This window comes from Vitis vinifera, chromosome 12 (genome assembly GCF_030704535.1).
Source record: "Vitis vinifera cultivar Pinot Noir 40024 chromosome 12, ASM3070453v1".
NCBI lineage: Eukaryota > Viridiplantae > Streptophyta > Magnoliopsida > Vitales > Vitaceae > Vitis > Vitis vinifera.
In genome coordinates this window covers 7,561,810-7,583,967 of record NC_081816.1, presented here as the reverse complement: position 1 = coordinate 7,583,967, position 22,158 = coordinate 7,561,810, and the positions used below count along the sequence as shown (strand labels likewise).

At 30.5% G+C, this 22,158-nt stretch overlaps 2 protein-coding genes across 3 annotated transcripts; one reads left to right on the top strand and one right to left on the bottom strand.

Moving 5' to 3' along the window:
* The first annotated feature begins 8,794 nt into the window (after positions 1-8,794).
* On the top strand, positions 8,795-11,541 carry LOC100243167 ((E)-beta-ocimene synthase). 2 transcript variants are annotated; one of them, XM_019223227.2, is made up of 7 exons: positions 8,795-9,096; positions 9,197-9,497; positions 9,608-9,980; positions 10,226-10,444; positions 10,535-10,550; positions 10,789-11,037; positions 11,128-11,541. In XM_019223227.2, exons 1-7 carry the CDS (start codon positions 8,884-8,886, stop codon positions 11,437-11,439), a joined length of 1,683 nt encoding a protein of 560 aa, XP_019078772.1. In that variant the 5' UTR covers positions 8,795-8,883; the 3' UTR covers positions 11,440-11,541.
* A 6,853-nt stretch (positions 11,542-18,394) lies between these two features.
* Positions 18,395-21,902, bottom strand: LOC100241475 (BTB/POZ domain-containing protein At3g22104). Its single transcript, XM_002281301.5, has 3 exons — positions 21,212-21,902; positions 19,174-20,289; positions 18,395-19,067 (listed from the first exon to the last, which is right to left on the bottom strand). Exons 1-3 carry the CDS (start codon positions 21,272-21,274, stop codon positions 18,612-18,614), a joined length of 1,635 nt encoding a protein of 544 aa, XP_002281337.2. The 5' UTR covers positions 21,275-21,902; the 3' UTR covers positions 18,395-18,611.
* Between the last annotated feature and the right edge of the window lie 256 nt (positions 21,903-22,158).

The following is a 22,158-nucleotide window of genomic DNA, read 5'->3' as shown; positions in this document are numbered from 1 at the left end:
TTATTAACATTTGAAAATAAATTAGGTTGAATTTTGTCAAACGTTCTTCAAGCTTTATGACATAGGGAAAAATGTCATGCAATTCTCCATTGATTGGGCACCTTCGATTCTGACCCAAGATAATGGGTTAGTATTAATATATAACTCACACGAATATTGTTTATCTAAGCTATAATTACACATCCCTTTAATAAGTTGTTTTTGTTCTTTTTTTTCTATTTTTCTTAGGTGGGATTGTGGGTGTTTCAAAAATCAAACTCCAAAAAATACTAAAAAATTAGAAAGGGTACAAAGAATGTGAGGAATCCTCACATTCTTGGTACTCTCCCCATTCTCCACCTCTTTAATGTTTTAAAAATGTTTAGAGACTTCATATGACTTAGATATTGTTTAAATAGGTACATTATACTTAGTGGGTGTTCAAATGATACTCAAGAAAATCAAACTCCAAAAATACTAAAACAAATTAGAAAATGTACAAAGAATCCTCATATTCTTCATACTTTCCTCATTCTCCACTTCTTTGATGTTTTAATTTTTTATTTTTTTTTTTGGACTTTATATGACTTTGATATTATTTAAATAGGTTCATTACACTTATTGGGTATTCAAATGATGTCCGAAAAAATCAAACTCCAAAAATACTAAAAATTTAGCAAAAATATGAAGAATGTGAGGATTCCTCACATTCTTTGTATCCCCCCATTCTCCACTTTTTTTATGTTTTAAATTTTTTTTGGGATTTCATATGACTTTGATATTGTTTAAATAGGTTCATTACACTTAATAGGTGTTCAAATGATGTTTGAAAAAATCAAACTCCAAATATACTTAAAAATTAAAAAGGGTATCCTCACATTCTTCGTACTTTCCCCATTCTCCACTTATTTCATGTTTTGAAAATTTTTTGGGACTTCATATAGCTTTGATATTTTTTAAATAGGTTCATTACACTTAGTGGGTGTTCAAATTTGCCCCAAAAAAAAAACCTCCAAAAATACTAAAAAATTAGAAAGGGAATGAAGAATGTGAGAAATCCTCACATTCTTCATACCCTCTCCATTCTCCACTTCTTTGAATTTTTTAAAATAATTTTGGGACTTCGTATGGTTTGGATATTGTTTAAATAGGTTCATTACACTTAGTGGGTGTTTAAATGATGCCTGGAAATATCAAACTCTAAAAATACTAAAAAATTAGTAAGGGTCTTCGTACTCTCCCCATTCTCCACTTCTTTGATGTTTTAAATTTTTTTTTTTTGGGACTTCATATGGCTTAGATATTATTTAAATAAGTACATTACACTTAGTGTGTGTTCAAATGATGCCCAAAAAAAATTAAACTCCAAATATACTTAAAAATTAGAAAGGGTACGAAGAATGTGAGACCCTTCTCATTCTCCACTTCTTTAATGTTTTAAAAAAAAATTTAGGACTTCATATGGCTTTGGTATCTTTTAAATAGGTTCATTACACTTAGTGGGTATTCAAATGATGTACAAAAATATCAAACTCCAAAAATACTAAAAAATTAGAAAGGGTACGAAGAATGTGAGGAATATCACATTCTTCGTACCCTCCTCATTCTTCACTTCTTTGATGTTTTAAAAAAAAATTTGGGACTTTATATGACTTTGATATTGTTTAAATAGGTTCATTACACTTAGTAGGTGTTCAAATGATGCTCGGAAATATAAAACTCCAAAAATACTAAAAAAATTAGAAAGAGTACGAAGAATGTGAGGAATCCTCATATTCTTCGTACTCTTCCCATTCTCCATTTCTTTCATGTTTTAAAATTTTTTTTGGGACTTCATATGGTTTGGATATTGTTTAAATAAGTTTAGTACACTTAGTGGGCATTCTAATGATGTCCGAAAATATTGAACTCCAAAAATACTAAAAGTTAGAAAGGGTACGAAGAATGTGAGGATTCCTCATATTCTTTATACCCTCCTCATTCTCCACTTCTTTGATGTTTTAAAAAAAATCCAGGACTTCATTTGGCTTTGATATTTTTTAAATAGTTTCACTACACTTAATGGGTGTTTAAATGATGTATGGAAAACTCAAACTCGAAAAATACTTAAAAATTAGAAAAGGTACGAAGAATGTGAGGAATCCTCACTCTTCGTACTCTCCCCATTATCCACTTCTTTAAAATTTTAAAATAATTTTGGGACTTCGTATAGTTTGGGTATTGTTTAAATAGGTTCATTACACTTAATGTGTGTTTGACAATGCTTCTACTCAAAGTGTTTCTAGTAGAAGTGTTTTCTCTTAAAGTAGTTTTTGGAGAATCATTTTAAGTGTTTTTCCAGAAAACGCTACAAATAGTTTTTCAATGCTACAAGTGATTTTTCAAATTTTTAAAAGTGTTTCCTAAATTTTTTCAAACACCTAATTTTTTTTTTTTTCCAAAAACACTTTTTAGGTTAAAAGTGCTTCCTAGAATCACTACCAAACAGGCTCTTAGTTAGTGTTCAAATAATGCCCTAAAAAATCAAACTCAAAAAATACTTAAAAATTAGAGAGAGAACGAAGAATGTGAGAAATCCTCACATTCTTCGTACTCTCCCCATTTTTCATTTCTTTGATGTTTTAAAAATGTTTAGGGACTTCATATGGCTTAGATATTGTTTCAATAAGTTCATTACACTTAGTGAGTGTTCAAATTATGCCCAAAAAATCAAACTCTAAAAATACTTAAAAATTAGAAAGGGTATGAAGAATGTGAGGACCCTCTCTATTATCCACTTCTTTAAATTTTTAAAATAATTTTGGGACTTTGTATGATTTGGATATTGTTTAAATAGGTTCATTACACTTAGTGGATGTTCAAATGATGCCTGAAAAAAAAAATCAAAATCCAAAAATACTGAAAAATTAGAAAGGGTACGAAGAATGATTCATTCCTCACATTCTTCATATCATTCCCATTATTCACTTATTTGAATTTTTTTTAAATTTTGGGAATTCATATGGCTTAGATATTGTTTAAATAAGTTCATTATCCTCACATTCTTCGTGCCCTCCCCATTTTCCATTTCTTTGATGTTTTAAAAATGTTTAGGGACTTTATATGGCTTAGATATTGTTTCAATAAGTTCATTACACTTAGTGGGTGTTCAAATTATGCCCAAAAAATTAAACTCCAAAAATACTTAAAAATTAGAAAGGGTATGAAGAATGTTAGGAATCCTCACATTCTTCGTACCCTCCCTATTATCCACTTCTTTAAATTTTTAAAATAATTTTGGGACTTTGTATGGCTTGAATATTGTTTAAATAGGTTCATTACACTAAGTGGATGTTCAAATGATGCCTAAAAAAATCAAAATTCAAAAATATTGAAAAATTAGCAAGAGTACGAAGAATGATTCATTCCTCACATTCTTCGTATCATTCCCATTATTAACTTATTTGATTTAAAAAAAAAAATTAGGGATTCATATGGCTTAGATATTATTTAAATAAGTTCATTACACTTAGTGGGTGTTCAAATGATATCCGAAAAAATCAAACTCAAAAAATACTTCAAAATCAGAAAGGGTATGAGGAATCCACACATTCTTCGTGCCCTCCTCATTCTCCACTTTTTTGAATTTTTAAAATAATTTTGGGACTTCATATGACTTGGAAATTGTTTAAATAGATTCATTACACTTTCAAATGATGTCCCAAAAAATCAAATCCAAAAATAGCAAAGGTATGAGGATTCCTCACATTCTTCGTACCTTCCCATTATCCACTTATTTGAATTTTTTTTTTTTTTTAAATTAGGAACTTCATATGGCTTTACGATGTTCAGTTAATTTATTCATATATAATTCAATTTAAACGCTAAGAAATAATTTATTCATATATTTCTCAATTAATAATTACTATACAACTAATTTATTTTAAAATTAATATATATTTTAAAATTTTATTTCTATTTTTTCCCATTTTTTTCACTTCATAAACCAATTATATTGTTTTTCACACTTCAAAAATTCATCCAATTTTTTCAACAAATAATTTGAATTTAAAATAAATTAAATTTACTTTTCCTTAATTTATAAATTATATCACCAAATTATATATTTTTTTTAAATAGTTTATTTTAAATTTAACTTTTATCTTTACCTCTTGGGTTTATCACTTTATATTACAAGAATAAATAAATTGTAATTTATTTTTCCAAAATTTTCTTTATTTTTCTCCTTAAGAAAAAAAAATTCCCAAATTCCCATGGCAACCGGTTGGTAAGATTGAGTAACCTGAAAATTTGGTTTTCTTTAATTTTTTTTATTTATCTTCCATGCCATGTGTCTTAATCCTATTAGCCTAAAAAGGTGGGTATGGTACCAAATAAGTGATTTTCGTAGCATAACCCAATTGTATGTTACTCAAAAAGTTCTCAAATTGAGCTATTTTCTTGCTTCAGTTTGAGGTATTCAAACCCCCAACAAAAGGTTCCATTAGCACAAGTACCACTGGGGCAAGGTTAAATAAAATGTACCAAACATATATATATCAAAAGTTAGGATATAAACAAAATATTTAAAAAAGAATCATTTAAAGAAAAAATTAATTATAATTATTTTATAATTAAATGAAAATTTTTCATTTAATTGATTAGCAAAAATATAAAAATGACCATGGTAATTTTTTTCATAGTATTTTTAATATTATTAATATATTGATTAAATATTAAAAAATTATACATTTATCATCATTTATTTATATTATATCATAATTTTAATATTAAATATATTTTAAAATTGAACATATTATAATTAAATATCAAAATATTATCATCAAATAATATTTGATATAATTTAATAATCAATATACACTTATTAAATTTATATTTTTTATTGACACATAAAATATTATATATATATATATATACATCAATTTCTTTAACAAAACAACTTTAAAATATCTATTATACTTATAATTTCATTTATAAGAGTTTTATTTTATATTTTTATAAGTTTTAATCAATTTTAGGTCAATCAATATTTTGTATCAAAATATCGGTCGATATATCTCTGATATATTCATAAAATTGAAATATCGATATATCCGTGATTTTCGATATTTTCATCATTGAGTATAGGGATGACAATGGGTTAGGTTTGGGACGGACCAACACTTATCCCATTTTCATCTTAATTATATAATTATTTTCTATTCTCAGTGTTGAGCAGATTAATGTGTTCCCATCCCCATTCAACATGATGCTCTTTTCTGTCTTTGCAACTAAGGGTCAATATCCACCTTAGAGGCATCCCTTTCTTTTAAGATGTATATGTATATATAATGTAATGTGTTTTAAGAATTGAAATGGGGTTTTCAAATAAAGAAATTTAATAAAATAAATTTTTTATCTTAATATTAGTATTTATTATTAACTTTTTAAATTCATACATTATCAATAATTCTATGAATTATTTGTGGTAAGGTCAATGATACCATGAATTTGATTTTGTTTGACTTGTGACACACTTTCCTTGATTTGTGGCATCAATATATCATTGTAATTAAGGTAGTTTTATTTCATTGTAACATGGGTATCTTACAATCTATCATAATAATATTTTTAAAAAGGAAAATCCAATTCCTATTCCTCTTCCTAATATCGTGTACTATTTTTCTTCTTTCACTCCCTCCTATTATTTGGTATCGTGTACTCTTTTTCTTCTTTCACTTATGTCATATACTTTTTTTTTTCTTTCATTTTTGTCATCTTATATTACTTATCCTATTAGAACTTTTCTTACATTATTTTCAAAAAAGCATAACAAAACGTGTTGCAGTCACCAATTACGATATTATGTTTTAGTTCAAAAATATAATTGATCATTATGATTTTTTAGATTTAAAAAAATCTAAAATCATAATTATCAATTACAACATATAAAAATAAATAAGTTTTCGACTTAGTATATTTTCATATCACTGAGAAATACTAATTTAAAAATTATTTTATTAAAATATTTCCTACTACCACAACATCAAAGTTTCACCCTGAATTTTGGATAAAGGGAATTTTTTTGGCAGAGTGTATATACGGTTGAGAAATTGCTCCTCACATCTTTACTTGCCAAGTTAATCTCCAAAATATCTCTCAATTATTGGATCTGACATTCATACACGTGAACGCCTCCCTGTCGTAGTCTCCCATAAAGCATTTTCAATGCATGAAGTTGCTATCCACTCTCGTGAATCATGAAAACGTACTAGGACTTTGCTTTTTCATCAGGGGCCGAAAATATCAATTTCCCTTATATTTTGACCTAATAAAGGGCTTTTTTCTTTTTTATTATAATACTAAAAGATTGCTTCTTGATTAAAAAAAATAATTTGAAGAAACCTTTTTTTTTTCTCATATTTAGGTTTAAATACTTTTTATTTATGTTTTATTTTATTTTATCAAATCTCTCCTTTTTAAAAAAAAAAATACTATAATTTAATTAATTTATTTATATTTATATTTTATCATTTTATCTTTATTAAAGAAGTTAATCTATGTAGGAGCATTTTCACATAAAATTTCAAAAAGAGAGATGAGTGGAAAATAAATCTTAACTACTAGGTTTTATTTATGCCACCTTGGATTATTTGATTGACTCAATCTTATTTTTAGTTAAAATAATTGGTAAAAAATAAACAAAATTTTATATTAATATTCAACAACCAGACAGACAAAAGACAAATTATGGATAAGTAACTGAACCTATGACCTTCTTTCAAATCAAGTTCTAATAATATATTGAATTACTAATTTTCCTAAAAGCTTAAATTTATAAAATTTGAGTTCGATATATATATATATATATATATATACTCTTCTTAACATCTCCCTCGAGGTTTTGTGTTTTTATTTTTTCCTTTTTCCTTTTTCCTTTTTCCTTCCTAAAATGTTCCTTATTATATTACACTGATGCGCAAAGAAATTTAGGAATCTTGATTTTTTTCAAATGTAGAAGGAAATTACCAATGACTCCATGTATGTACAAACAGTGGAAATGGGGCCGGCCTTGTGTTTCACATGCACACAAAGTCAAGTCAATATATACAAAATAATAATAACTAAAATTATAAAATAAAATAAAAAAGACAGAAATTAGCACATGAAAATGATGGTGGACCCAAGTTCCCTATTAGAAAATGCGGTTCTAGCTTCACCCCTCTTAAGAGTTCCACACTTAACATGGAGTATTAAAGTTAATCATCTAAAATGTAAGACAAAACTACAACTTTATTATATTGATATAAATGAATGAGTCCGATGTTAGATGAAGTTTTAAAGTTTAAAATATGACCATAAATCAATGACTCACATCTTATCTGAAGTTTGAAATTCGTTGTGCGTGTGAAAGGACATGATAAAACTTCTTCATATGTGACAATATTAAGAATCAATAACATTTGAGGGATCCATATAATTTAATCATCTAGGTCTTATTCAAAGTCATTATTTGTGTAACCCAAATAATTTGGGGACACGTTTGGTGCACAATGAAAGATAATATTAAGAGTTATTATTTCTTTTATCCATATAATTTAATCAATTTGGTTTTAACCACTTATTATAATGACAGCATGTGTCAAATTTTTTTACGGTATTCCATATTACACTTCATGAGTCTATTCTAAAAACCATCATTTGGGTGGCTCATCTATGAGCTTAAAAACATCATTGTTACGCCTCCAACTAATTGATTTACATGGTTAAGCCATTATTAATTAATAATTTAAGTTTTTAAATTAAGTTAGTAGCGTAATATGATATTAAAGTCTTATCTTGTGAAAATTTGTTTTTGAATCAAATTAGTGGTTTAACAATTTTAAATTGTTAAACTAATTGTGATTAAACCGATAACTTAATTGGCTTTAAAGATGAAAAGAAATTACAAAACAGAATACTTATAAATTTGATTGAAAGATGAGTTACAATAATCTTCAAAACTAAGCTTTATAACATCTCTAAGAAAATTTGACTATCAAATTATTGATTATAAATTATAAATATATTTCTTAACTAAACAATCTACTATTCTATTTGCTTCAACAATCATAAATATTTAAATCCTAAAATAACTTTCAAATATCCTTAATTAATAACATAATAAAGTTATAAATATTTCTCTTTTTATTATAACAATCTATAATTATTCTAATAAATGGTTTTAAATCAAGTCTACTTATCCCTTGAAGTCTATTACATGTATAATCTAAGTAACTTCTTCCCCTATTTTATATAATATATCATAATGTTTTTATTGCATATGATATATAAAAAGTGATTATTAATATTAATCATAGTAATTAATTTATAAATAATGATTAGGGTAACCCGGTAGGTAAAGACTAGTCCAACCATATCGCTATTGATATGTCACACTCTATTGATTGCATGTGATATAGAAAAAGTGATTATTAATATTAGTCATCACAATTAATTAATAGATAAGGATTAGGGTAAACTAGTAAGATAAGGGTTGTTTAACATTTGTACATATTTCACATTTTTCACGTTTGTATTGTATATCATGCCAGCTCATGTGATCATTTTTAGAAAATTGCTGTAAATTTGTTTTTTTTTTTTTTTTTTTTTTTTTGTGGTGGCCTGTGGGAAAGTTCCATCTCTACTCGTGGGTCCATTCTCTATCGAACTTGGGATTTTGAAACCTGCGTACTATGACGATGTTGGAACCTCCATTTCGTTGACTATACCCGCAGTGACGTGCCAATATCCAACTCCTATAAATAGATGCCCAACCATGGCCATGATCAGCATCTCACCATTAGTTCTTCCAACGAACCAAGACCTTGATACATTCAGAAATTTCCCAATTTCTCTGAAAACAAACCATTGCAGAGCCACGCCATGGCACTCCACCTCTTCTACTTTCCCAAACAATGCTTTTTGACCCATAACTTGCCTGGACATCCCATGAAGAAACCACCCCGCGGCACTACTGCACAAATTCGATGTTCAGCGAATGAACAAAGTTTCTCTCTAATGACCGAGAGTCGACGATCAGCGCATTACCAGCCCGCCTTTTGGAGCTACGACTTTGTGGAGTCCTTGAAGAAGAGGGTGATCAATTACATCTATATCTCATTATATGAATTTAATTAATTATCATCAACTACGTATTTTATTTATTAATTACTAAGACTAATTCTGTGTCTCTCAGGAGGAAATATGTGATGGCAGCGTAAAGGAGCTGGAGAAAATGTATGAGGACAGAGCGAGGAAGCTGGAGGATGAAGTGAAGTGGATGATCCATGAGAAGAGTGCAGAGCCATTGACACTTCTGGAATTTATTGATGACATTCAACGGTTAGGTTTAGGGCATCGGTTTGAGAATGATATAAAGAGATCCCTTGATAAAATATTACTATTGGAAGGATCTAATGCAGGGAAGGGTGAGAGTCTTCATCACACTGCTCTCAGATTCAGGATCCTCAAACAACATGGCTACAAAGTCTCTCAAGGTACCCTAATGGATAAGCTGACACAGACACATGTGGCTTTCATCCTTTTCATTTATTGTATCTGCAAAAACAATTTGACTAACTAAACATGGTTTTGTTTGAATTTACAGAAGTGTTTGAGGGTTTTACAGACCAGAATGGACACTTCAAGGCATGCCTTTGCAAAGATGTGAAAGGAATGTTGAGTCTTTATGAAGCTTCATATCTCGCTTCGGAAGGAGAAACCCTCCTACACGAGGCTATGGCTTTCTTAAAGATGCATCTTAAAGACCTTGAGGGAACCTTGGACAAAAGCCTTGAAGAATTAGTGAATCATGCCATGGAGCTTCCATTGCACCGCCGAATGCCAAGATTAGAAGCCAGATGGTTTATTGAAGCATACAAGAGAAGGGAAGGTGCGGATGATGTTCTACTTGAACTCGCAATTCTAGACTTCAATATGGTGCAATGGACACTCCAAGACGATCTTCAAGATATGTCGAGGTAAGGCCAAATCTAAAACTAGTTTTCAAAACTCACTAAAAAGAGAAATTCCTAAGGAGCAAGACAGACATTAGGTATAGACACATTTTAAAGCCATAAGACTTAAAAGAACTATTCTCAAAATAGACAATATCCACCTCTCTCATGGCATGGTATATATATATATAACTCAAAAAAACTTTCTATAGATAATGTTCATAAATTCTCTTATGTAGAAATTTGGTTTTTGCCTTTCTGTCATTTAGGTGGTGGAAAGACATGGGCCTAGCAAGCAAGTTGCATTTTGCTAGAGACAGGTTGATGGAATGCTTCTTTTGGACTGTGGGGATGGCTTTCGAACCGGAATTTAGCAATTGCCGGAAAGGACTAACAAAAGTGACTTCATTTATAACTACCATTGATGATGTATATGATGTATATGGTTCAGTGGATGAACTAGAGCTATTTACAGATGCCGTCGCAAGGTTTGTACTGCAAACTATGCCCCCTCATACAATATATTATGCTTAATTTCTGTTGTTCTTTTACTAATCTCAAATATGGTCTAATTGCAGATGGGATATCAATATGGTAAATAACCTCCCAGGCTACATGAAATTATGCTTCCTAGCACTCTACAACACTGTCAATGAAATGGCCTACGACACCCTCAAGGAACAAGGACACAACATCCTACCTTACTTAACAAAAGCGGTATATATGTATAAATATATAGGCATTGATCCTTAGAAATATAACCGCGTACTTAGAATTTTTTTAATTGTTGTTATGGATGTTACTGATCTTGTAACATCTGATTGTTTTTCAGTGGGCTGACTTGTGCAAAGTATTCTTAGTAGAAGCAAAATGGTGCCACAAGGAATACACCCCAACCTTTGAGGAGTATCTAGAAAATGGATGGCGTTCGGTATCAGGGGCTGCTATACTAATTCACGCCTACTTCTTAATGAGTAAGAATATCACGAAGGAGGCACTGGAGTGCTTGGAGAACGACCATGAACTCCTACGTTGGCCGTCTACTATTTTTCGGCTTTGCAATGACTTAGCTACTTCAAAAGTAGGCAAATTTAAGAATCCATCTTCACACTCTAATCTAATTCAACTTACTTTGTTATATTGATGATATTTTTGGTTGTTTGTAATCCAGGCCGAGTTAGAGAGAGGTGAAAGTGCAAATTCAATCTCATGTTACATGCACCAAACTGGCGTCTCTGAGGAAGATGCTCGTGAACACATGAAAATTTTGATTGATGAAAGCTGGAAGAAGATGAATAAAGTTCGAGAAATGGATTCTGATTCTCCTTTTGCAAAACCCTTCGTGGAAACCGCTATCAACCTTGCGCGAATTGCCCAATGTACATACCAGTATGGAGATTCCCATGGTGCTCCAGATGCCAGATCAAAGAAGCGGGTCCTGTCACTGATAGTTGAGCCAATCCCCATGAATCTGAAGAAATAAAAGGGAGAATTGTGTTTTCACCCCAATTGGGGTGGATAATTATGCTAAAGTCCTCCTATCATTTATAAATTTATAATTGATTACAAGAATATGATATGATAACGGACACAAATACCCCTTTACTCATTTTTGTCTTCATTCTATCACTCTTCACATGTTACTATTAACACATTCTCTCTTCTTTAACCATTTTTTTTATTTTTCATTGGTTTTTTTAAACTTTTTTATAAACAATTGAAAAATCAACATCATTTTATATTTTTAAATTATAAATAACCAAAAATTATATTGATGATTTAAAAACTATTTTGAAAAATACTTTCTAAAAAATGTTAATTTAAATAAATAAAAATTATCTTTTATATTTTAGAAGTAAATAATTTAATGATTAAAACACTATTTAAAATAAATATATTCATTATTTTATTTTCTTTTATACTAAAAAGAATTTAAAAATTTTCTTTTTCCTATTATAAAATAAGAGGTTCAATTTTTTATTTTTTTATTTCTAAAAGAATTCTTTCTTTCTTCTTTTAATAACTTTTTGAATATAACTTTTAGTAATAAGTTATATGAAATGTTGTAAATTTGTTTAATAAAGATTTTTTTAATGATTTGAATTAATTAAAATTTATCAAAAAAAAAAAGTAAAAGAGAAAAATAGGATGGATGAAGAGTTTTTATTTTAAATATACAATTAAAATATTTTCGTATGACTTAATTTTAGAACTGAATTATAACTATATATAATAGATATTAAATTTTTCTTAAATAAAAGGGTTAAAAGGTATATTTACTCATTTTAGATAAAAAAAAATTAAAAATTATATAAATTGTGTTTGAGTTTGGTTTAAAACTATTTTTAAAAATGAAAATTAAAAACCTTGTTTAATACTATTTTTCATATGAAAATAATAAAAAGACTTAAAGAGTTTAATCCTAAGTCATACATTTTATTTAACTTCCATATAGAAATTTCAATACTTTCTACGGTAATGATGTTTGGAGAAAAAAATTTGGTCCTAAGTTATCCACCATTTTCTCAACCAAACCATTGAAAATATGATTAACACACCTACATGAACACATAACTTAGAGAGATATGAAATTTGTGTCATTGTATAAGGGTATTATATTAACTATACAATGAAAATGTACTAAGTGTACAAAGGTTTATAAGGCTACCTTTTGTAAAATATTTCAATCGATTATGAACCATTCCATTTTACTTTCTTTGTTGCCAACATATTGTACACTCATGTCATATACTTTAGTTAACTCTCACATAAAAATTTCAATACTTTCCCTAGTAATGATGTTTAGGGAAAAAAAATTGACCCGGAGTCATCTAATATTTTCTCAACCAAATAATTAGAAACATGGTTAACACACTTACGTGGATACATAATTTAGGAGGAATATGAAATTTGTACCACTGTACAAGGGTGTTACATTAACTGTACATGGGTATTACATTAATTGTACAATGGAAATATACTAAGTATACAAGGATGTACAAGGCTAGCATTTGTGAAAATTTTCAATCAATTATGAATTACTCATTTATTTTCCTTGTCACCCAAGAATTGTATACTTATTACACTAATTGTACAAGGGAAATATACTAAATGTACAAAGATGTACAAGACTAGTATTTGTAAAAAAATTCGATTGATTATGAATTACTCCTTTATTTTCCTTATCGCCCAAAAATTGTATACTCATGTCATACACTTTATTTAATTCTCATATGGAAATTCTAATGTTTTCCCCAATAATGATGTCGGGGGAAAAAAATTTAACCATAAGTCATCCACAATTTTCTCAACCAAATGATTAAAAACATGTTTAACACACCTACATGGACACATAACTTAGAAGGGAAATGAAATTTGCACAACTGTATAATATTACACTAATTGTATAGGGGAAATGTGCCAAGTGTACAAGAGTGTATAGGACTCCTAATAGGTTTTGTATGATTTTTAATCAACTTGAGTTTGACATTAAAACAATTATCGATGGTTTTTTTTTCTCTTTTTTGTTTTTTTACCAAACTATGCCATTAAGACCAATGAGAAATAATATACAACATATTTATTATTTTTTAAGTAAGAAACAAAAAAAAATATTTGCTAAGGTACTTAAAAAATATTTATTATATATTTTATAAGTTTGAAAAAAAAAATTTAATGATGTCTAATTTGCAAGTTAGAACAAATAAAGAATACTAATATTTTATGAGATATTTAAAAATTATTTAATATATATAAGAAATAATATAAGTTTGAAATAAATAATAATATTTAATATATATTATGTAAGTTTTAAAAAAAAAAAATTTGATAAGGTATTTAAAAATTATTTACTTTAAAAATACATTTGATAATAATAATTTTTAATTATTTATCTTTCATATTCAATTTGTTAGAGAAAAATAATTGGTAAATCATTTAACTTAATCCCACTAATAAATAAGTGAGAGAATAGTGAAAAATTTAAGAAAGAAAGAGTGGCATATAGGTTTTTCATTTGATAGTTAAGGGTATTTTAGGGATTTTTGAAATGCAATATCATTTTTCTCAATTTCTATTTTTTTTTCCTTGGGTTTTGAATTTAATTATAGATAATAAGATGACCTTATCTCAATTATCCAACCCAATTGGGGTGAAAACACAATTCTCCCCAAATAAAAGCATGTGAATATGTACAGTTTCTTATCCTCTCAGTTCAAGAATTGACATGACCTCCGTGGGGTTTCACATGATGAGAAAATTTGATGTGAGATGTTCATGAATTTCTCTCAATTTTAGTGAGGGTTTGATGCATGTTCTCAAAGATGCTGTCAATGAGTGTGGGTGTTGACGATAATGATAGATGAACCTCCGAGCTCGCCGTGATGAATGCTCTCCATAATATAGCTTCTGGTTGATAATTATTTTTAAAATAATTTTTTGTTTTTTAAAATTAAAAAAGTTAAAAATAATTTTTTGTTCTTAAAAATAATAAATAAAGTGTTTTTAGAAAATATTTATTTTTAACGTTTATATTTCAAGTTTTTAAATAAATTTTTGTTATATAAAACATTAAATAATGATTTCAAAAAACTATTGTTTAGAATTGATTTAAAAAACGAGACAAGAAATATAATGGTTGCCCACATCCATGCCCATCACATTGCTTGCACTTTTGATATTGGATAAACAAGTAAACAACCATTAATAAATATAATGGCAAGTCAACATTTCTTTATAGCCTCCTAAATTAAAAGGGCAATTGTATTTTGGATGGTATAATTGATGGGGATATAAAATATGAAGAAATCAATATACCCTTTAAAACTATTTTTTATCACAATGTTTAATATATATTTTTATCTTAAATCTTTTTTTAATAATTATTTTAAAATTTTGTTATTTTTAAAAAATTAATTTTTAAAATAATATATTTTAAAGATATATTATTTTTAAAAAAATAAATTTGACATATTTTTAGTTATTTTTTATATACATAATTTTAAAAATATATATTTTCCAATATATTTGAGTTTTAAATAATAATAATAATTTATTTTTATTTTTTAAAAAAGGGTGTATTTTTTTTCAAATCACTAAATTATATTAAATTTTATTGATATTTATAAAATAAATAAAATTTAAATTAATGATTTTCTTCTTTTTTTTCTTTTTTTATAATTAGCAAAGTCATTTATGAAAAGATAAAAAAAATTATATCTTTTTACTCAATTTTTATATTTTTTTTTGGATCTTGTACTTAAAGGATGAGCTTACATATATCAAAATTTAATTTTTGACCAATTGTGTCTACCTAATTAAGGGTGGCTATTCATATCAGTTTCCCATTTTCCGAATGATTGCAGATGTGATAAGACACTATCTATGTTGGACAAAAATGGGATGTGACATGCAAGCATCCAAACACCCAATAGCGTGAGACATCTAGCCCCACCTTTTAATGATTTCAGACCTATTCGAGGACATGCGGCATCCAAAGCAGTCATCTACTTTTCCAACTATTCAATGTTCCTGGATATTTCCTATAAATATCTCGGAGTTGCCATGGAAAATATCTTCGATAGGATGCAACACTCATGAATCATGACTCCATAACTCGAAGGTCAAGTTGACTCTTAGCCGAAACTCCATCCCAAATTAAAGATCATTTGCACAATCCCAAGTAGAATTGATTGCTGTTTCAAAATTCAATTCTAACTTACTAAAGGTTGATTCAAGGGGGATTAATAGAATCAAAAGCAGTTTTTTATTTTATATTTCATTGATTATCCATAAAAATGATTACGATACAAATGCAATTATTATAAATATTTACATATTATTTTTAAAGATTTTACCAAAATCATATCATATTCAAACAAGTTCGGAAAAATTGAGGAAGATATGAATAAACTTGCCTTTGGGTTTAGTTAATTTAATATCTATTGATTGGTTTATTGGTCAATTAATATTTTCTTATTTGCATCTCACTAATAAACCTTCGGAGCCACACCTCATACCCACATGTAAAGAGAGAGAATTTGGATTTATATCCCATAAAAGTGGCTTAAACTCACATTTTTATCAAACCAAGTTTCGATATCATGTTGAATAACTAATTTTCTTAAAACGATTAAGTTTACAGAATTTGAGTTCAATATGCATGCTATACTCTTTAATGCTCACATCTAAACATCTTTTTTAAAATAAGTGTGCTAGTGAAATTTTCAAACTAAGATTATATTTATCACTTGGCTTTTGAGTTTTCAATTATCAGTGTTTTGAAAATCGGATTGATTAATCCAATTTATGAAATTTTCAAACTAAGATTATATTTATCACTTGGCTTTTGGGTCTCCAATTATCAGTGTTTGGATTGGTCAAACTAGCTCATAACTGAACTGGACTAAAAAAAAAAAAAATCAAACTAAGATTATATTTAACACTTAGCTTTTGGGTCTTCGATTATCAATGTTTTGAAAACCGGATTTGACCGACTAATCCAACCATAGACCTTTTCAATCCGGTTCGGTCATAGGTTCAAACAGGCCCAACCCACCTCCCTCCCCTTTTATTATTAAAAGGGCCTAGGCCCCAATTAAACAATTTTCATTTAAATGTTTAATGTTTTCACCTCAAAATCCCACCCAAAAGATTTGGATGCTGGACATCAAACTCGTTAAATAGTTTGAGACACCACAAGCTCTACATTCAACTTGTTGCTTTACATAGCAAACAAAAAAGATATATTTTTTACTAAAGAAATTATAATATTAAATAAAAATAATATAATATTTTTAAAATTTATAAAATGAGTTAAAAATAATAACATAGTTGATTTTGAATTGCCTTGAATTGATAGTGTCAAAGAAGATGTTTTAGATTTCGAAAATACATCACCACATAGGTTTTTCTTTTCTTTTCTTCTAGTGGGTTGATGCCAAGTCGCAGTAACTTGGCTATTGAACAAGCCAGGGCTATTTTCTTCCCATGGATGAGTCCATGGCCCAATTATAGCCCAGGCGTAGTCTCTCATATTAAGCCCAATCCCACTGAAAGCAGCTAAACAACATTGGAAACAACATCCCTCTATTGGAACACCAACATAAAAGCATTAGAGTATTATGGGGATGTTCTTTAATAACACAAATAAGTTTAGACCCACTACCATATGGGGCTTTGGAGTAGGGGATGAGTGGCGTCTAAGGGAAATGCTTTTGGGTTATTGTCTCTCCATTAATGTTCTCTAGGTTGTAGCAAAACACAACCATTTCATCACTCTCTTAATTTCCATGCCTCCCCCCTCCCAAAAAAAAATGCAGTGCCCAAGACATTAAATTAAGCCTCACATTAAACCCTGACTTAGAGCCAACTCCACATGGATTACAATCTTCATTTCTAAGTTAATTTCTTGTCACATACGCGATGTTTTCTCGCAAATTCTTTGACTCTTTTGTGATAGAACAAAGTCATTTAGCATAATAATACATTTCAAGGAACATAACCCAAGTTTAGCGTTTGACTTCTGAGTTTAATAGTAGAAGGAATTATTATCGTATTATAGTGATTTCTATAAATAGACTATAGGTAACTTGTTCTGTTTTGGTGGCTGCACAATAAATACTAAGTGGTTTAGGCACAGGGCCACAAGGCTTGATGCTGCTGGTGATTTAGGTGGTTTGCATATGGACCACAACCACTTTCTGCCTCCTTGCTCTTCAGCAAAGCCTGGATTTGATCAATGCTGCATTCATTCAGTTGAAACATCTTCATGGGCTTTCTCAGTTCCTCCTCATTATGGGATCAATGCTGCATCCATTCAGTTGATGCTTCTGGGCATGGCCAGTTCTGAGTCATTGTAGGGAGCAAGGTCTAGCGTACACTGCCATATGCTACTGTGGCCTGCATGTTAATTGTGTTTATGAATGCTGCCTTGGTAAGCCCCACATGTGTGTTGTTTACGGCTTTGTCGGTTCAGTTGGGAGTCGTGTCAGCAGGCTGAGAATAGGTGAGAATATTCGTTAGAAGCATCATTCATATATTGATAAGTTGGGGAACATGCATCTTCCCAAGGTAATGTTTCAACTGTAAGGATGAATTCAAGGGAACCCAATTGCTGAATTATGTAGTTTTCCATGGCCTGAAAGCTCGTAGAAGCAACCAAAACAGCTCTAATGAAGTAAAAGATCCAAAGAAATCTCCATCTTCAGTAAGTAGGTTCCACGCCATGTGGTCCCTTCTATACTCAAATTCAATATCATTCTTTTCTTTATCAGCTACTAGATAACTAGGATTTGTTTTGACCTTATCATTCCGAAACCGAAACCATAAGACAGAGTTAATTAGTACTGACATCCATTCATTAAGCATCCTGATCATTTGCTAACTTGCATTACATATTTGCCCTTATATGAGAGCGACAAAGAAAGGACATAAGCAGCAGAGAGAATAAAGAGATGCCTTTCATATAAAGGAACACACATTGTTTTCTTTGTCTGTATCTGTACAGCCAATACGTGAAATCTTTGTTGAAGAAACGGCTCTGAACCAACTTTAATTTTGTAGAAAAGGAGAAAAACTATTGCAAACACAAACCAATTTCTCATTCTGTACATATAATAAGAGAAAAAGAAACGAAAGGGTCGAGCAAAATTTCCATCATGAACAGAGCTTGGGCAAGGATATGGCATTGCTATGGCTGGTGGTTTTTGACTTCATGATTTTTGCCATCTGGGTTTGCATTTTCCTACAGGCTTTCTCCAATTCCATCACCCTCCATTGCATTCCCTGCAAATGTGCTCTCAGCCTCTCATTATCAGCAGAAATATCAAGTTTTCCAGCATAAAGCACAATTTGTTCTTGGGAATCATCTTTTGCTCCCCTGCTTCCATTTGAAGAGATACTACAAGGGGAATCTGTGAAAGATCTTGAATGGTTGGTCTCATGGAGTAAATTTTTGAGCTTGGACTGCTGAGAGATGAGAGCTTGAACCGTGGTTTTTGATGGGAATTTTGTATTCTGAGCAAGATGCATGCAAGCTTCAGATGAGAGTTTGTCATAGTTCAATGTACAACAGATCTTCATCTTTTCTTCTTCGGATAGTCCTGCATGCACCTGTTCAAAAACCAAATTCAGTCCTAAAGTTTAAACTCATATCTTCCAAATTAAAAGCCATAAAACTTTTTGATCCAGAAAAAAATTGTTGAAAGCAGTGCATCACCTCTAGATACATGCCCATGGCAGAATAGATTCCATCATAAGACTCTCTGGCAGAACCTGGCAAAGCTGAGGTGAGGGCGATGAATTTTGAAGGTTTCAGACTAGGATCAGGAGCTACTTCTGCTATGTACAAGTCCACCAAGCTAGCAACTCTTCTGAGACGAACTGGAGAAATTTTACTGATCCCCCCACGAAGAAATGCTTTCAAAAATCTTAGAACAAGATTCACATCATATAAATAGTTGGAGCCATGTGGAGATGGAACAAGCAGATTGTCTAGTGCTGCTTGATCAATCTGTGAGCCAATCATACTCTCCAACTTGATCCTACAACCTTTGCTTATGTTTAAACTTAGAGCAACTCGAAGAATCCCAAATAAACTCTTACAAGAAACAGAACTCTGATCAAGAAAGCAAAACAAGTCAACGACACTTTCAATGATTTTGCGCTTCTCAACAGATGTAGCAGTGACAAATTTAGACTTCTGGTAATAAAAGAGAAACCTACTGATAATGGCATGGTCATATTTCCGGGAGAGCATGGACTTTACCACCATTTCAACCAAATTAGGATTCAAAACCAACAGATCTTCAAACCACCAGGTTACTCTAGAGAAGCTGTTTTTCAAGCTCTCAGTGCTTCTAGTGTCACAAGAAAACCGAAACCCAGAGCTATCTGGGGAAGAATTAGATGGATATGGACTTGCTTCACTGCCACTGGCCAATGCCACTCTTCCAATGAGGGAATCCAAACATTTTTGAAGTATACCAGAAGATTTTGCAACTGGAGGTAAATCTTGGCACTGCTTCAAAGCTACCAAAAGCTCAGACCATGACCAATAGCTGATCTGTTCAAGCGATTTCTCAGTTTGTTCAAGCAAATTATGCCGTCTAGACACCGACTCGTTCATTTCCATGAAATGTGCAGCACGATTTAGGAGGGCAATGTTGGAGGGGTTTATCTCTATGATGCCATTGTTGTAGCAGAACCTGGTAACCAGTTCAAAATTCTCTCCCCCTCCTGGAAAGTCATGGAATATCACCTTGAAATTGTTCACTGAACTTCTTGATTTTGCAAATAATTTGCTTAATCTCCCCGAAAACGAAGAAATAATTTTCTGCAAGTGCCAATAATAGAAGAGTCAGATAACTAGAAAAGATCAAACACAGAAAAACAGAACTTCCCAACATCAATTCATTCAAGTGATACAGAATGAAGCTAACTGTGTAACCTTGTTGCCATGCTAAAAAACAACCCCATCAAAATCATTGAATATTGTAGGTTTTTCTGGCTTGGAAAAGCCTAGAATTCATTGAATCTAACGAAACAAAAATTATATATTAAAGGGGAATCACACCAGTCTCTGCAAAAGAGTGGTGAGAGGTCGTTATAGGCATTAAATTGAGTAAGGTGAATCAGGAAAAGATGTCTGCTAAACGTCCCAGCAAATAAGGGAAAGGAACAGTAGTAAATACTTTGAGAGCAACTTCTAGTCCTTCTCAAAAGAGGTGAGAAAAAACAAGAAAAGGTATGAACATTTAAGCACAATAACAATGGCAATAAATGAGAGGAACAAGAAGCAAAACAGAAAGGCCAGAGCAGAGGCGTTCAATCTGTGAAAATGGTGGAGAAAAGCAATTGAATTGAACCCACGTCCCACCTCATTCCAAAATAAGTACAAATTAAGAGGTGGGTGTGGAGCAGGAGTAGGAAAATCATGGGAAGAAAAATGGAAAATGACCCAAATTTCAACTAAAAAGGAAAATTTGAAGAATCATAGCAGACAAATCAAATTACTTCCACATTCTACCAAAAGAAAAAAAAAATTAGAGATCATAACTTGTGAATCTACTCTATTGAGGATTCCCTAAAAGCAAAAAAGGACAACTAATGGTGCAAATTTTCTTTTATTTTCTTTTCTTTTGTTCTACAACAACTTCTCAGCAACCAAACAGAGAAAAGGAGGGAAAACCATTGAAGATAAGAGTTTGCAAAGACAAAGCAGAAGAAATGGGAAGGTAGATAGAGCAGGGAATTACCTTGTCCACCATGAAAGTCTCCTCTCCATTGACATCCACTTGAAGATCACAACAGCTTTCCATACCCCGCGAATAAGCAGAAACACAAAAACCCAACGACCCAACTCAAATCAAGAGTCTCTTTTTTTGGAACTTGTGTCAGAATAACATTAACAACCCCACCAAGACAGAGATATGCAGATACCAAATACAAAGAGAGGAAGCCACAACAAGAAGGCCATATTCTGCAATCTGCAAGAAGACAAACACAAGATGTGGCCTTTGGCTCTGCAATGTGTAGTCAATTGGTGCAGAAACAATATGGTAAGAGAGACAACTGCGTGAGAAGCAACAAGTCCTATAAAGACAGAGAAAACACATAAAAAGTGTACACAAAGTGGGAGAGAGAGAGCGCGAGAGAGAGAGATGTTGTGTACCCACTAAGCTCTCTCTGACATTCCTGGAAAAATATCGAGACTGATTTACAGAAAAATTGGTGGGGTTTTTTGGGAAGCAGAGAGGCTTAGGATTGAAGCTTTTTCTATGGCTGGCTTTCCTTTATGACTTGTATATTCCATTTTTTTCGCTGCAAGTCTCTGTAGCTCAGCACCCACCACCTCTCTTCTGCAATATTTTATTTTTCCCTCTACAAAAAGTCTCTCTCCATGCACTTGGTCGATACTTCAATCATACTGAATTTGCCCATTTGGACCTTTCCTTGTACCATAGTTTTGGATCCACCAATGGACTGTTAAAGCTATGGTCCTACCCATGTTTAATACTTTGTTTGGATGGATAGAAAAAGTAAAAAGGGTAAATATATATATATATTTTCCTAATCACTCTCTTATTTCCTTTTATAATATATATATATATATATATATATATATATATTACCCAGAAACATATTCTTACTCAGTCAAAATTTCCAAAAAAATATCTTATTTATCTCATCTTTCATTTAAACA

Coding starts and splice junctions, on each gene's coding strand:
- LOC100241475 (XM_002281301.5), bottom strand. CDS start 21,274: ATGGAAAGCTGTTGTGATCTTCAAGTGGATGTCAATGGAGAGGAGACT. Junction 20,290..21,211: donor AGACTTTCATGGTGGACAAG/GTAATTCCCTGC, acceptor TGGCACTTGCAG/AAAATTATTTCTTCGTTTTC. Junction 19,068..19,173: donor CCATGGGCATGTATCTAGAG/GTGATGCACTGC, acceptor GTTTTTGAACAG/GTGCATGCAGGACTATCCGA.
- LOC100243167 (XM_019223227.2), top strand. CDS start 8,884: ATGGCACTCCACCTCTTCTACTTTCCCAAACAATGCTTTTTGACCCAT. Junction 9,097..9,196: donor TGGAGTCCTTGAAGAAGAGG/GTGATCAATTAC, acceptor TGTGTCTCTCAG/GAGGAAATATGTGATGGCAG. Junction 11,038..11,127: donor ATGACTTAGCTACTTCAAAA/GTAGGCAAATTT, acceptor TTTGTAATCCAG/GCCGAGTTAGAGAGAGGTGA.